The following is a 13,559-nucleotide window of genomic DNA, read 5'->3' as shown; positions in this document are numbered from 1 at the left end:
AATAAGGATTGACGTTTTTTACAGGCACTTTGATGCACTTGAAGTTTTTTTTGTAGTTTTTTTTGTGTTTTTTTTAGTTTCAGAGATATTTGAAACCTGTATAAATCTGGCGAAACGCTACGTTGACATTTGTTGAAAGTTGCGTTTTTCTTTTGTTGATGATAAAGAATACAATTTTCGGTACATGCTTACCGTTTTTGTCGCTCATGATCTTACAGTTACTGCGACAAGTGGTGGGGGGCTTAGCAAAAACTCATGGAGAAGCACTGCTTTAAATTGTTGGAGGAGCTTTGAGGTTTGCGATGGTGCCTGCTGGTTTTCACTGACAGGTGGTCAACTACAGCGACTCGCGCAGTGCCGAGGAGATCTGTGAGAGCTCTTCCAAGATGATCACCTTCATGGACCTGGCGGGACATCACAAGTACCTGAAGACCACCGTCTTTGGACTCACCAGCTACTGCCCGGACTTTGCCATGCTGGTGGTCAGCGCCAACACCGGCATCGGTCAGAGCACCTCCCAAAATACACCGGCCTTAGTAGGGCCCAAAGAGATGATGTCAACGTGCCCTCGGGCTCGTGAGGCTGCTCTTACCTTTGCGACGGGAGCCCGTGGACACTGTGACAGCAGAAATTGGCGATTGTTTTTCACGCTGCCAAAAAAAATAAAACATCCATTTTCCAACAGAAGATTTTTCCTTCGAGCGTTCTGAATGTGCCTTTTCTGTTGTTGTTGTGCCCTTCCCCCTGGCACGCAGTGGGTACCACCAGAGAGCACCTGGGCCTGGCCATGGCACTGAAAGTTCCAATTTTCATCGGCGTCAGCAAAGTGGACGTGTGCTCACGGGGCGGCGTGGAGCGAACACTCAGGCAGTTGGAGCGCCTCCTCAAGCAGCCTGGGTGCAATAAGGTCCCCATGGTGGTCCACACGGCCGACGACGCTGTTGCCGCCGCCCAGCAGTTTGCCCCCACCGCCTGGTACCTAGCGCACGACCCCGCACTCATCCAAATTCATTCGAGAGTTCCGCTCGTGTCAGAATATTTCTTCCCTTAGCTTTTGGATTTAAAAAAAAACAAAACAAAAACACTTTGGGACGCTAGCTGTACAGTAGTGGCATCTCTCGTATTTGGTTTAGCTGCTCCAGAAGATAGATTTCAGGCTCCAAAATGACATCACTGTCAACAATCTGTACAAAATGTCATAAAATACACCATTTTGCAAAGCACTAAGTTGTTTCATGTTCCAATTGATTTGCTCTTCATTTGAAAAGAATTGTACTCAATTCCTAGCCACAGGATAGAAACCAAATAGAATCCAATACCAAGCGTCAGCTTCAGATGTGCCGGCACGGCACCAGATGCGCTGCTTACGTGGGCCCTTGTATGTTTGTGTGTGTATAGTGTGACGCCCATCTTCACCCTGTCCAGCGTGTCAGGAAAAGGTCTGGAGCTGCTCAAGGTCTTCTTGAACATTCTTCCTCCGCTCAGCAACAGCAAACAACAAGAAGAACTCATGCAGCAGCTCACTGAGTTCCAAGTACACACAGACATTCACACTTGCGCACACACACACCCGCACAAAATGCTCACGTCTGTGCACATGCACGCAGGTGGACGAGATCTACTCTGTTCCTGATGTGGGGACGGTGGTTGGCGGGACTTTGTACAGGTGACTTTTGCCTTCCGGCCCACGCTCGAATGAATGCGGCCCCATTGCATTTTTGTGCGCCGGCCGAGGTTTTGCCCGTTTTGCTGAGGTGCGAATGTGTCGTGTGCGCCAGCGGCGTGTGCCGCGAGGGCGAGCGTCTGGCGGTGGGCCCAACTGAGCAGGGCGGCTTCTTGCGTGTCAAGGTCCTGTCTATCCAGCGGAACCGCTCCACCTGCAGGCTCCTGAGGGCGGGCCAGGCGGCCACGCTGGCGCTGGGCAGCCTGGACAGGACGTTGCTGCGCAAGGTGCGTATGGGACCGGGCGCATCCGTCGAGTGGCTCACCCATCCCTAGAAATAAAAATGCCCAAAGAAAGTCCGGTTGGGTTTGACCGGGATGCGGCGCGCAGGGCATGGTGATGGTGAGTCCTAAGATGAAGCCCACCGTGTGCCGCCACTTTGAGGCGGCCATCGTTCTCCTCTTCCATGCCGGCACCTTCCGGCGCGGCTCGCAAGTGACGGCGCACGTGGGCAACGTTCGGCAGACGGCCGTAGTGCAAAGGGTGCACGGCAAGGTACGCGCCGCGCCCGGCACCCCCTCCCGTGCGCCTGAGCTGGCATCTCCTGGCAGGATGAGCTGAGGACAGGCGAGCGCGCCGTGGTGGCCTTCGGCTTCCTCAAGCATCCAGAGTATCTCCGCGCTGGCGCCAAGCTGCTCTTCAGGGAGGGAGTCACCAAAGGCATAGGACACGTCACGCGTCTGCTGAGCGCAGAACACGACTGCTAGAATGACGCTGCAGGTATTTCAAGCGCTAGGTCAGCAGAATGTCCAAAACCGCTAAACGGCACATTTCTAACCATCACCCCTACGGCCAACAAAACTAGTGCAACCACAACCGCGACCGGAATCACAGGACGAATCCCTGAAGCATCGCAAGCACTCCTTCCAATCGGCAAAAGCGCCTCTGAAAGGGCAACGCGATCCGCATGAGTCCTTCATCCGGATTATTGGATTAATGCCCGCCCAATAAGATTCTCGCTCAAATTGGCGGGCCATGCCGTCGTCAGTTGGCAGCCGCCTCGGCTGACTGCACGCCGTCCAAAAAAAAGTGGCGAGACCTTGTGCAATTTAAAAGGACAACTTTGAATGTGTTCCATGTGAAATTTGAAGTGTGTGGGTTTTTTTTTTTTTTAAATCAACGCTTATTTCACAGCTCAGCTGCCTACCCTAGCATGTGACTAGCTTTCTAGAAAAGCTAACTTGTAGCTCTTCAAATGAGTCCGTTCGATCCAGAAAGGAAGATGCCGGCATGAAAAGGAAAAGAAAAGGTGCAAGGACAGTGTGAAAGTATGACTTTTATTATGTGGGATACATCCAAAAAAAGAATTAAAAAGAGTGGACAGCCAGTTGTCAGTCATTCAGGAGCTTCTCAGGGTCGCGCAGGAGTTCACAGGGCTACGCCAGGCTTCTATGCTGGGGTCGGACCCTGGGATAGAGCTGACAAAGAGAGGTGGGGCACGCCGCTTTGTCATTTACCGCTCAACAAGCTGGCTCGTTCGCGCTGCGCTCATTTTTCTGAATTCCTTTCAGGCTTTTCAAAATACCCGAAAAGTCAAGTGTGTAGAATACCAGTCCCCACGGCCCATGCGCACTATTGAAGCAAGTAGAACACACAGTGGTCACTGTGGTAAACGTGCCCCAAGAGAGCAAGGATATCTTGAGATCAGGCCAGCCATGGGCACCGTTCCAATACTAGTATCGCTATTCGCCGATCCCCGAATTCACCTTATTTCTTTCACCACATTTCATTGACAGAGAAGCCCTACCACCAATTGTTTTTGGAGCACAACAATAATGTGAAAACAGCAAAAATACGTAGGTGGGCAAAGAACCTGCGCTTGCGCAGCATCGAGACATACTGACCCCCAGCAGGTTTCTGGGTACAAATCCCCGGCGATCGCCGCAGCATGCCAGCCACCAGTCGCCGTCGGCCTCCTCGTCCCGCCTTAACACCGTCAGGCAGTCCCCCGTCCGGAATGACAGCTCATCTCGGCTTTGCGCCTCGTAGTCCCAAAGGCTGTAGACCGCGCCTCGGTTCATCACCCCCATCTTCTCCTGAACGCCTGCACATTTATTCATTTGCGTCTTCACATCAGATAACTGGCGGGAACGTCCTCCAATCCTCTCCTCGCTCGTTCGTCATTCATTGGGCGTCGCCGTTGCTGACCGTAAAGGAAGTGGGAGCACTGAGCGTATCCGTCGTCCGTCTCCTCGCATTTGTCGGCGGCCGTCTGCCCGTCGCTGAGTGTGGCGGCCAACACGGCAGCGCCACTCTCCACCAGGAACTTGCACAGCTCCACGTTGTTGCAAGAGGCGGCGCAGTGCAGCGGTGTCCTGGCCAATTGCCAAACAGGCACCAGGACAGGCAAAATTAAACACACACACATGAAGTAGGCACAATCTCAAAAAAAAAACAATAATAGGCGTCATTCGTCATTCCTGATATCCGAATCACTCCAAAAGGATTCCAAGAAATGTCACGGTCAGAGGTGTCCAAACCTCTTCTGCAGTAGTTTTTTTTTTTTTTTTTTACAAAAATTAAAATGTGTCTACCCTCAAATAACTTTATTAAAAAACATTGGGCCACGTCAAATGTATTACTATGTGCCACAGGCTGCAAAAATGTAGATGGCGGGCCACAAATGGCCTTCATAGTTTGGACACCTCTGATACAACGTGTTGTAAGTAAGTGGATGATGAGTCTCGTCAAGCAAAAGCTCAGAGTCCGCTAACCATCCGTCGCTGTCGGCAGCGTTGACGTCGACGCCGAAGTGCACCAGGAAGCGCACAATGTCGCTGTGCCCGGCGCAGACGGCATTGTGCAGGGCCGTGATGCCTTCGTCATTGGACCCGCTGGGATCATCCACCTGGAGACAAACAAATATGGAGGACATTGACGCTTCTCGTCACGACGCCAAAGACATCGGAGGGCTCACTTGGTAGATGACCCTCTGGACCAGCTCGTACTCGCCCTCCAATGACGCGTCCAGCAGGATGGCTGCTGGGTTGAACTTGACCCGAACGGCCCTGTCCACCGGAACAGACGCCGACGTTCGGAGAATGGACTTCTTTCCCTAGAGTGAGAAGATCAGATAAGAAAGAGAAAGGTGGCACCCGACACATTGGCGAGCAGCAGCTCAAAGCCATTCCTTCGTTCATCCGTCCCTCCTTCCGTCATTTTCGAGTCCCTTCATTCATCAAACCACTTCATCTATTCTCTTCCCCATGGATCCGGAGGCATTTCTAGACCCGCTGAGAGTCGTAGCCTCTCTTGCATGGCGTGGGTTGTCCCCGGGACTTTTTCTCCACTGGGACAAGCTCCCCCTGACGGAGCGACAGAGTCCTTATGGGTGCAGACGCTGGGCCAGTCGGCCACCCTTCTCCCGCTCGATTCATCCCTCAGCCATGAACGAGACCCTGATTTCTCACACTTTGGGGCCAGCAGAAGCAGAGTTGCACGATTATGGCTGAAATAGTCACGATTATTTTGGTCAATATTGAAATCACGATTATCCGTCATGTTTGGTCAAGCATGTCTATTTAGTGCCGTTTTTTTTTTTTAATATATTTTCTAAACGAGCAGTATATAAACAAGGCTTCAAGGCTTGATACTTATAAATAATAATAATAATAATAAACTAAAATAAATATATAAAGTAAATAATAAACAATTTAATAAAACAATTTCACCCCCCCAAGACATGGCAAAAACTTGGCACACGGGGCAACACAGCTAAATTACTTGCTGAGTGCAAACCAATGAGCCTACTTAGAACCAAGCACATTATTTACTTTTAAGCACATTTCAGTTAGCAGTCAAAATGTAATTTTCGGTCATTTCAAACCAAATTTATTCAAATTTTTTGAAATGGGTCTCAACACTAGCACTTTATACATTAGGAGTCAGGCGAAAAACTGTATGCCATTTCACACAGGTAAATAATTAATTAGGGTGTGAGAAAAGCTTTTGTCGTGCAAACGTGGGAAACATTGCCCCCTGGTGGTAAGGTGACAACATACAGTACTTCATTTGACTTGAAATTAAAGAAAAGTGCTTTGACTTTTTAAATGTTAATATCTCAGAGGATCAGCTTAAGTAATCGTGGCAACCAATATTGTCATTGCGATTAAAATTTGATGAATTGTGCAGCCCTACACAGAAGCCATCTTTACCCTTTTCCAAGTGAGGACCACGCTCTCAGTTTTGGAGATGCTGATTCTCATCCCGCTCGCTTCACACTGGGTATCAGTGAGAATGGAAAATGGCGACTGGACCCACAGGGTCCAAACTATACTCTCAAATCTCGAACCCCACAAAATACAATAACTTCTTTGAGTCCACAAAACACATGTAACCTGGGACAGATGAAATCGCATCACCCTTGAGGACCCTGTTGAAGGCGCAGGTAAAATAAAAAGTGTACTGCTACGACTAAATCAAAGATTTGAAGCTTTTCAGATCCATTCATTCATTCTTTTAAACGAGAACCTTCTTAGTCCATTTGTTCACGGCAAATATCAGATCCATTCCACCCAAACATACTCAGAGTAGTTCAGAAGAAGCAGCGGCCATGAGACATCAGTGACTCACCAGCACCTGTCCCGTGACCTCAGGGTTGCCGAGGTTGAGTGCGGCGTCCCCTTCTACAGGGTAAGACGGAGGCGCGGTTTCATCTTCGGCATTCTGATTGCTCATGGGAATACGGCAGGAGCCGGCGCCCGGGATAGGAGAGCGCAGAGGGTCAGGGGGCGGAGTCCCATTGTCCCCTGGGCTCTCGAGCGTTCTGCCACTCGCACTCCCAACGTGCTCTGAGATGGGGTCTTGGGTCTCCATGGGGATGGTCTCCATGGCGGCCAGGGTGGTCTTCTGGTAAAGGAGCTTCTGGATGTTGGGCCCAGCTGGGCCTTCTGGCTCTGTGACAGAGCTGCGTTTCTTCAGGGGTCGGGGGGCGTGGTGGCGACGCCGCAAAGCCTCGAGATCCACATCGCCGTGATTCCTGTGGATGTTGGTCATGAAGGGCAGGAGCTTGGAGGGGCTGAGGGGCCGAGGGGTGGCAGAGTCTGCGGGAGGCTCCACCCCGCAAATGTCACCTCCGGGCTGGAAGCCGTCGTCTACATCTGCCCTCTTCCAAGAAGAAGACCCAGAGGTGCTGGCACAGCTGTTGGACCGCTGCCCTCCGCAGACTGGTTTACCGTACGCTGTGGAACGAGAAGAGGGATTAGCGCGGATGCAGGTCGAGGAGAATGACAGCCCTGTAGCGTTGGGAGATATCGACCCACGATCAGTAGCCATAGTTTTCTTTTTTAGCTTTCGCTTCAGAGGTGGCTCCAACAAGTGCGGGCCCTGCCCTTGAACTCGGGCTCACCTCGCGTATGACAGCGTGGAAGCGTGCCGGACTGGTAGGTCTGTCCAAGCGTGCTCTGCTGCGTGTACATCGAATAGATGGATGACGCCGCCACTCTCTGAGGCTTCTGCAGCGCTGGGGGGTCCCGGGGCTCCGGGGTGTAGGGTCGCACGGTGGCAGCAGGGGGGTTCTCCTGCTTGGAGGGGAGCGGAAGGGTGCGACTGTGAAGCGCTACCCCCGATGCTCTCTTCCTTCCGGGGAAAGTTCCGGTGCCGTAGGAGAGCGGGGGGCCCCGCAAAGCTTTGGGACTGCTTGTGCCTTGATCCTAACACAGAAATGACACAAGTAGACCTAAGAAAGGTCCGCCATCAACCGAGGCATGACCTTTCTCTACCTTCTGGTCGCTGGGCAGCTTCTCGGTCGTGTGATCGGGCCAATTACACTTAAAATCTTCCCTTAATGAGTGCAAAGGAACAGGGGGTGGGAGGGTGGAAGTTTGGCAGGCGTCACTCTCTGCAGACAGAACAGCAGCAAAGCTTGAGTTCATGGGGCTTTGGTCTGGTACACATGCAAAGGTTTTTCATATCTTAAAATATGCTACAGACCCTACAAATGAAGATAAGATTTTTGGTGGTAAATATTGAACACATTTAAGATTGAGATTATCTATCGAATATCAGGACAAATCCTCTGTTAAAACACCTCAGACAAACGGATCATCTGATAGGACAATCTTAGATGACATAAGAGAGTTGAACATTTGGCGTTCTTGGTCGGGAAGGACCAAAACAGTCCCGATTGTCTTTAGGTGTGATGTGACTGTATGTTCTTTTTGCATTTTTTTTTTTTTTTTTTTTTTTACCTGAGGTGTAGCGGTGCACGTCGGACATGCGGGGCAGTGTAGAGGCATGGCTAGGGCTTCCGTTGAAGCGGCTCCAATCCGAGACTTTGTTGACAGCTACTCGAAACACAAAAACGCATGTGATCGCACGGCGGGTAGCTCACGCGGCGCCTTTGACACATCGGCGTACCCGAGGCCGGCAACTTCAGGGAGGACGACTCGTGCGCCGGTAAAGTGGTGGTGGCATTGGAGCAGTTGGGCTTGGGCACAATCTCTTGGTGGGACGGCAAAGGCGGACCCTGACAAGACCACTGGATGTAGGGCCCCACCGCCGCAACTTTGGACACCGCGTGCTGAGGGATGGCGCTGTCCGAGGGCATCTGCAGGGGCCAACAGTCACCGGGGCGTGTCGTCACATTAGCCTATGGCGATATGGGCACTCACTGGGGTGTTGTCCTTGTGCTGCAGCCCCGCCTTCTTCTTGCAAAGCCACTGGCGGAGCTGGGCCACACGTCGCTCCGCGTTTGCAACCTCCTGGTTCTTCCTGCTCAGTGCGTCCCTCTGCTGCCGCAAGCGCCACTTCTGCTCCAGGTTCAGTCGGTTCCTCAGCTAAGGGACGGGACACGCGCGGGCACCGGCGCAATAGCTTAGTATGAGTGCCGTGGCTAGACGAGCCTTTTTGTTAGCGTCATGCCCGGGCTCACCCGCAGCTCCCCGCAAAGCCGCTCCAGTTCGGCGGCGGCGGAGGAGGAGGAAGGGCCCGCGCCCTCTGCCCCGCGGCTCCTGAGTGCCACCAGCTGCTGGGTCAGCTGCTCCACACGGGCCACGCCCAGCAGGAGCTCCTTCTGCTTCTGCTGGAAAAGGCCGCTCATGTGCTCCACCTCTGAAGCTGAGGAGCAGAGGTGGCCTTAGCACCAAGATTTGCAAAAGATGCTGGAGCCTTTCTACTAACCGTGTGCCTAACTTTCTAGGGTGCTAAGCTCAGCATCTATAAAAGATTTAGAGCCTTCGACTTCTGAGGAATTTTAAGCAACGTCCAAAATACAGCCTGGTGACCCTTTGCGGACCACCTTCTCCACTTCCGCGGCCCACACCATATATTACTTGAGTACGGGCCAATAGAATGCCACCACTTTTCTTTTGTTTCTAGCGTGCTACGCTCAACATATATAAAAATCAATTTAGAACCTTCTACTTCTGTGGAACTTTTCGTGATGTCCAAAGTACAGCCTGGGGGCCATTGGCGGCCTATTGGCCTATACCCATAGTAATAGTTTGATGGGCAGCCTAAATTTGCTTCCGTCTGACATCTCGATCATTCTAGTGTCTGACTACAGCCTTTTATCATCTTGGACCTTTTGTCAAGCCGGAACTTGCCCATCACGCGCTCACTCACCCAGCGTGCTGTTTGTGACGCGCTTGCGCTCCACTTGGCCCCTGAGGGCCCGCACGTGCCGCAATTTGGCCTCCTGCTTGACAGCGTTTTCTCGAAGCCGTCGCACGCGCTCCTCCTCCGAGGCCTCCCGCTGGTCCTCGCGCCTCGTACGCCACAAACACCGCTCCTGGGGGGAAGGGTGACCATGGCGCGGGTGAGACGGCACTTTGATAACACGGCAAAGTCAACAGACCTTGGAGGCGAGCGTCCGCCGCTTGCTATGGATGTCCCTCTGCTGTTGGGCAACCAGATCCTTTAGCTCGTTCAGGGCCACGTCCGGATGAGGCGGTGATTCCTGCGCGTGTACGCAAAGGTTGGGCACACTAACAAAGCGGGCGCTAAGCTCGGCGAACGGGAGTCACCTCGCTATCCTCGGCTGTCAGGTGACCTCTGCCCATCATGTGTTCCTCTCGTACGCCTGGACACAAATGAGGATCGTTAGCCACATCATCATATTCTACCTATCTTCTACTCAATTTTCAAAACCTTCAACCCAACTTGTAGAATGTTCCACCGGATGTCTCTAACCTTCTAGTGAACTCCCAGGCCCTACAACCTCTTGCTCAGTTTTGAGAACCTTTGGCTCAACGTTTTGTCAACTTTCCTCTTGAACTTCTAGAAACATCTACCTGGGCTCTGTAACATTGCACTCAACCTCCCAAAGCTTCATCCGGGTAGAACCTTTCATTGCTTCCATCCTTTTGTTAAGACTTTGAGAAGCTCTCAGTGTCCACTAGAAGAATGAATGATTATGAAAATGAGCAACAAATGAAAAACTTGAAATGTTTTATGATCAATAGTAATGTTAATATTTTATGGTTAATAGTGATGTTGTACATGTTTTATTTTGCACACTATTAAAAAATATCATATATTTGATGTTGTGCTTTTAAAGTGAGAGAAATATGTAGCATGATTTTATTGGTCCGGCCCACTTGGGAATAGATTTTCTTCCACGCAAGCTCTTGACAGCCCTGCTCAAGAAAATTCCACTTAGCCTCTTAGAAAGTCAAGCTCAAGTTGAGGACGTCAGCATGTTTGTGCTTGATTTGTTCACATATTTAGCGTATGCTGCACCTGTTTGCGGCAGGCGTCTGAGCAGGTAGGACACCTCCCCTCTGCGCTGACCCCAACGCTGCAATACCTCCATCATCTTCTCGTCCCCGCCGACGACACGTTCTGATTGGTCCAAAGGCATTTTCATATCAATAAATACAATTCAAACCCATTTTGTTCAAGTGATTTCATAGCTTTGAAGGCCCACTACATCAACATGGCTTCATCCCTTAGTGATTGGGAAAGCTTAGCGTGTGTTTATCGCGCCCGCCGCGGACTGACCGTTTTCCCTCCAGGTCTCGGTGATGCAGCAATGGTCCTCCCCCGGTTCCTTACACAAGCGGAGAATGTCCTCGCAAAGTGTCTCCGGTGTAATGGGAACCTCGCAGTAGTTCTGCGGCCCGCCGCCCAGGAACACGCTCACAAACATCTACAGAAGGACAAACAAGACATGCTTAGCGACAGGCTAATGCTAAAGAACCCCCCCCCCGCTTGTGATGGAGATGGTCACGTGATGTGATGCTGTGTAGAGGACAAAGACAAAATGAGAAAACTCCCACGATAGTTCAGGCTACTGGCAAACGTGGCCACAGGCCACCTTAGACCACGGGTGTCAAACTCAAGGCCGGGGGGCCAGATCCGGCCCGCACATATCAATTGATGTAGCCCACAAGTTTTTGGCTAATATGCAAAATTTTCAAGTGTCTTCAACTTTTAAAATTTTTACAACAGAAGGCATGAATAGACATTGTGAAGGTTTGACTAAAAGCCTTGATGTTGACTTGGGCTCTTACGAGGTGACAATAGGTGGAATTTATGCAGAGCCTTCCAAAAGTCAGGCGGAAGCTTTTCTATCAAGTAGAAAATTTTCAGGGTTCCTCAAGGCACACAGACACTGGAAAGATTGTAAGAATTGTTGAGCGGAAGGTTGTTGATGTTGACTAGCAGCTTGCATTGCTCAGACCAAAGCCTGGAGGGGGCCATGGGGGCAGTGTGGTGCATGGGGGTGCAGACATGGGTGGGGTTCACGTGACGGCCGGAGCCAGTCTCATCTGGGATTAGGGAGCTTCCACACTGCAACATCTAGCATTTTTCTTCTACACTTGGGAGGATCAATGTCTTACCTAAGTTTACTAGCTTACTTTCACACAGTCCTTCTCAAATTGTGGGGCGGGTCCCTGTTGGGGGCGCTAACCACCCCTAGGAAAAGGCTTTTGTTTTTGTTGTGTGAAGTTTAATTGCAATAAAATAAGGCTTGGTTTTTTTTTCAAGCACTTTGATGCACTTGGTTATTTTTTTTAACTTTTGGACTAATAGGAAACCTGTAAAAACATTGGTAAAAAAGAAGTTAACAATTGTTGGAAATTGATTGATATTGCTTCTTTATTTTGGTAATGTGAAAAAGGATAGTTGTTCTAAACACTTTTTATAGTTATCTTTTTTATAGTTGAGGCGAAGAGTAGGCGGAGCTCAAAACGTTTACTCTTTCCTAGGAGAGGCTTTGCAAAATATAATTGAAAAGCGCTGGTTTAGGACAGTCAAAATCCTAAAATCCTGTCAAGCTGTTGCCATGGTAACAGAGCAGCTGCTCACCACAGGTCACTTCCTCAATTGCCCACGCCGGCAGCCATATGGTAGACGGGTCATATGACCGCCGGGATTAACACTCACAACGCACGCATGCCGTCAAGGATTACAGGATTTTTCTTCATTCAAGAAAAAAAAAAAAAGTGTTGGCGCCAACTTGGATGACGACCCGGAAGCTTGTTCTCCATCAAAGGTGACAGGCGCTTTTCATGTTTGACCGGTTTGACTTCCGCCTTCAACTACCCAGTCTCCAAGAGCAGCCTCTCGTCCAAGGAAGCATCATTGAAGGAGATTTGTCAGTATAACTTTTAAATCAGATAACAGAGACAAAGGCATTCCTTGGGTCTGCCTTGGAGGCTGTGGGTTGCTGGACCCCTGATCATCTGGCCTCTTGACCAATGAACATTTGCCAGAACATGTAATTTGAGGGGTAAAGCAGGAGATAGAAGGGTTTAAGAAGTAAGAACAGAGAGCCATGTGGGCACTCGCCATCTTGACTGCAGCTAGCAGCTTAACATCAGGAGTATGAAACTATAGAATAAATCTTTTTCCAACCAAGATGCCGGAGTCCAAGAGGTCTTCATTTTCATCACTAACCAGCATTGCCTGGCAGCAGATTCCAGAAACACAGCTAGGCCAGAACTACTACAAGCTTTAAAGAAATTCACCACAAAGCAAATTTGACATATAAGCGGCAAACTTCTGCTGACTTGCACAATCATTCTCTTGTCTATCGACAGCAATCAACTTGACGTCTTTTAAAAAGCTTTTTAGCCAAGTTCTAGCACCTTCTACTTGATCTGGTGGACCTACTGCTCAACTTGTAGGGACTTTCCAATGCCCACGTGCCACCTAGAACACATTACTTGGATTTGAGAAGCTTCTACTTCTGGAACAATTTCAGATGCTTCGACTTGACAAGTCGTTCGTGAACTCTGCGCAATTCTTCAAATTTTCACTGTAAAGTCCTAGAACCTGCTGAGGACAAATTGATTTCAACAAGTGTCCAGAGGAATCCTGGGTGCTTCCCCTAAACTTCAGGAAAGCTCCTTCTCAGGTCGTGAAGCTTCGCCAGCGTCCGTGAGCCTTCAGGCACCTTCCTCTTGACGTCTGCAAATTTGTACTGGACTTGCAGAACGTCTCGAGGTTTCTAGAGGCCGGCAGAAGCTTCTGCATCAACTGCGCTACTTGAAGCTTCCGCTTGCCCGAGAACTTCCGACGGGTAGAACCTTCCACTTGGTTCCTAATTCTGGATGATAGAAAAATTAAGAAAAGGATACGTGGATGTGGATGATTGGATCGAGAGATAAGAGTGGAGAAGAAAAGAAGGAACTTGAGCAGATGAACGGCCGAAGCGGCGACGCAATCCATCAATCCATTCGATAATAAACGCGAGGCAACAGGTGCAGAGATGGTCAGCTCACCGGCAACATCTTGTCCGCGTGCTGCCAGCCACATGACCCGTCGAACGCCACCACGTGAACGGCTGGATTTCGCTTCCAATCGTGTCCCAGCCGAGGATGCAGTTCACCCGCCGAGCGGAGCTTGAATGACAAGTGACGTTCGCCTAAGACTCATTTTGCAATTGGAG

The 13,559-nt window shown here is 50.3% G+C and overlaps 2 protein-coding genes across 4 annotated transcripts in view; one reads left to right on the top strand and one right to left on the bottom strand.

Moving 5' to 3' along the window:
* LOC148420692 (GTP-binding protein 2-like) overlaps window positions 1–3,050 on the top strand; it is a 7,607-nt gene extending 4,557 nt beyond the window's left edge. Inside the window, exons 6-12 of one of the 2 annotated variants that reach the window (XR_015866236.1) lie at window positions 330–504; window positions 756–975; window positions 1,399–1,534; window positions 1,608–1,666; window positions 1,779–1,950; window positions 2,054–2,443; window positions 2,529–3,050. Coding sequence is in view for 1 of the 2 variants with exons in the window: in XM_088420327.1 (XP_088276453.1) it covers window positions 330–504; window positions 756–975; window positions 1,399–1,534; window positions 1,608–1,666; window positions 1,779–1,950; window positions 2,054–2,218; window positions 2,275–2,430 (1,083 nt within the window). In the remaining variant the exon portion in view is untranslated. Of the gene's footprint in view, window positions 1–329; window positions 505–755; window positions 976–1,398; window positions 1,535–1,607; window positions 1,667–1,778; window positions 1,951–2,053 lie in introns of both variants that reach the window. The other variant, XM_088420327.1, reaches the window with a different exon arrangement.
* On the bottom strand, window positions 2,982–13,559 carry LOC148420691 (apoptosis-stimulating of p53 protein 2-like). 2 transcript variants are annotated; one of them, XM_088420322.1, is made up of 18 exons: window positions 13,393–13,559; window positions 10,664–10,811; window positions 10,403–10,504; window positions 9,688–9,743; window positions 9,519–9,620; window positions 9,287–9,452; window positions 8,595–8,779; window positions 8,335–8,499; window positions 8,081–8,270; window positions 7,912–8,007; window positions 7,444–7,562; window positions 7,071–7,374; window positions 6,296–6,903; window positions 4,641–4,778; window positions 4,438–4,571; window positions 3,872–4,038; window positions 3,568–3,767; window positions 2,982–3,141 (listed from the first exon to the last, which is right to left on the bottom strand). In XM_088420322.1, the coding sequence occupies exons 1-18, from the start codon at window positions 13,399–13,401 to the stop codon at window positions 3,100–3,102; spliced, it is 2,931 nt and encodes a 976-aa protein (XP_088276448.1). In that variant the 5' UTR covers window positions 13,402–13,559; the 3' UTR covers window positions 2,982–3,099. The 2 variants fall into 2 exon arrangements, with proteins under 2 accessions (XP_088276448.1, XP_088276447.1); XM_088420321.1 differs by having other exon boundaries at window positions 2,982–3,767.

Source organism: Hippichthys cyanospilos, chromosome 7, assembly GCF_059441005.1.
Source record: "Hippichthys cyanospilos isolate Australia breed blue-spotted pipefish chromosome 7, RoL_Hcya_1.0, whole genome shotgun sequence".
In the NCBI taxonomy this organism is placed as follows: domain Eukaryota; kingdom Metazoa; phylum Chordata; class Actinopteri; order Syngnathiformes; family Syngnathidae; genus Hippichthys; species Hippichthys cyanospilos.
The sequence above is the reverse complement of the archived record's forward strand: the minus strand, read 5'-3'. Positions and strand labels throughout refer to the sequence as shown.

What these genes read in the sequence shown, in the direction of transcription:
- LOC148420691 (XM_088420321.1), bottom strand. An exon ending in AGCTGCCCAGCGACCAGAAG is followed by an intron (nt 7,375 to 7,443) that starts GTAGAGAAAGGT and finishes TTTCTGTGTTAG; the next exon opens with GATCAAGGCACAAGCAGTCC. An exon ending in GCTGCCGACAGCGACGGATG is followed by an intron (nt 4,039 to 4,437) that starts GTTAGCGGACTC and finishes GCAATTGGCCAG; the next exon opens with GACACCGCTGCACTGCGCCG.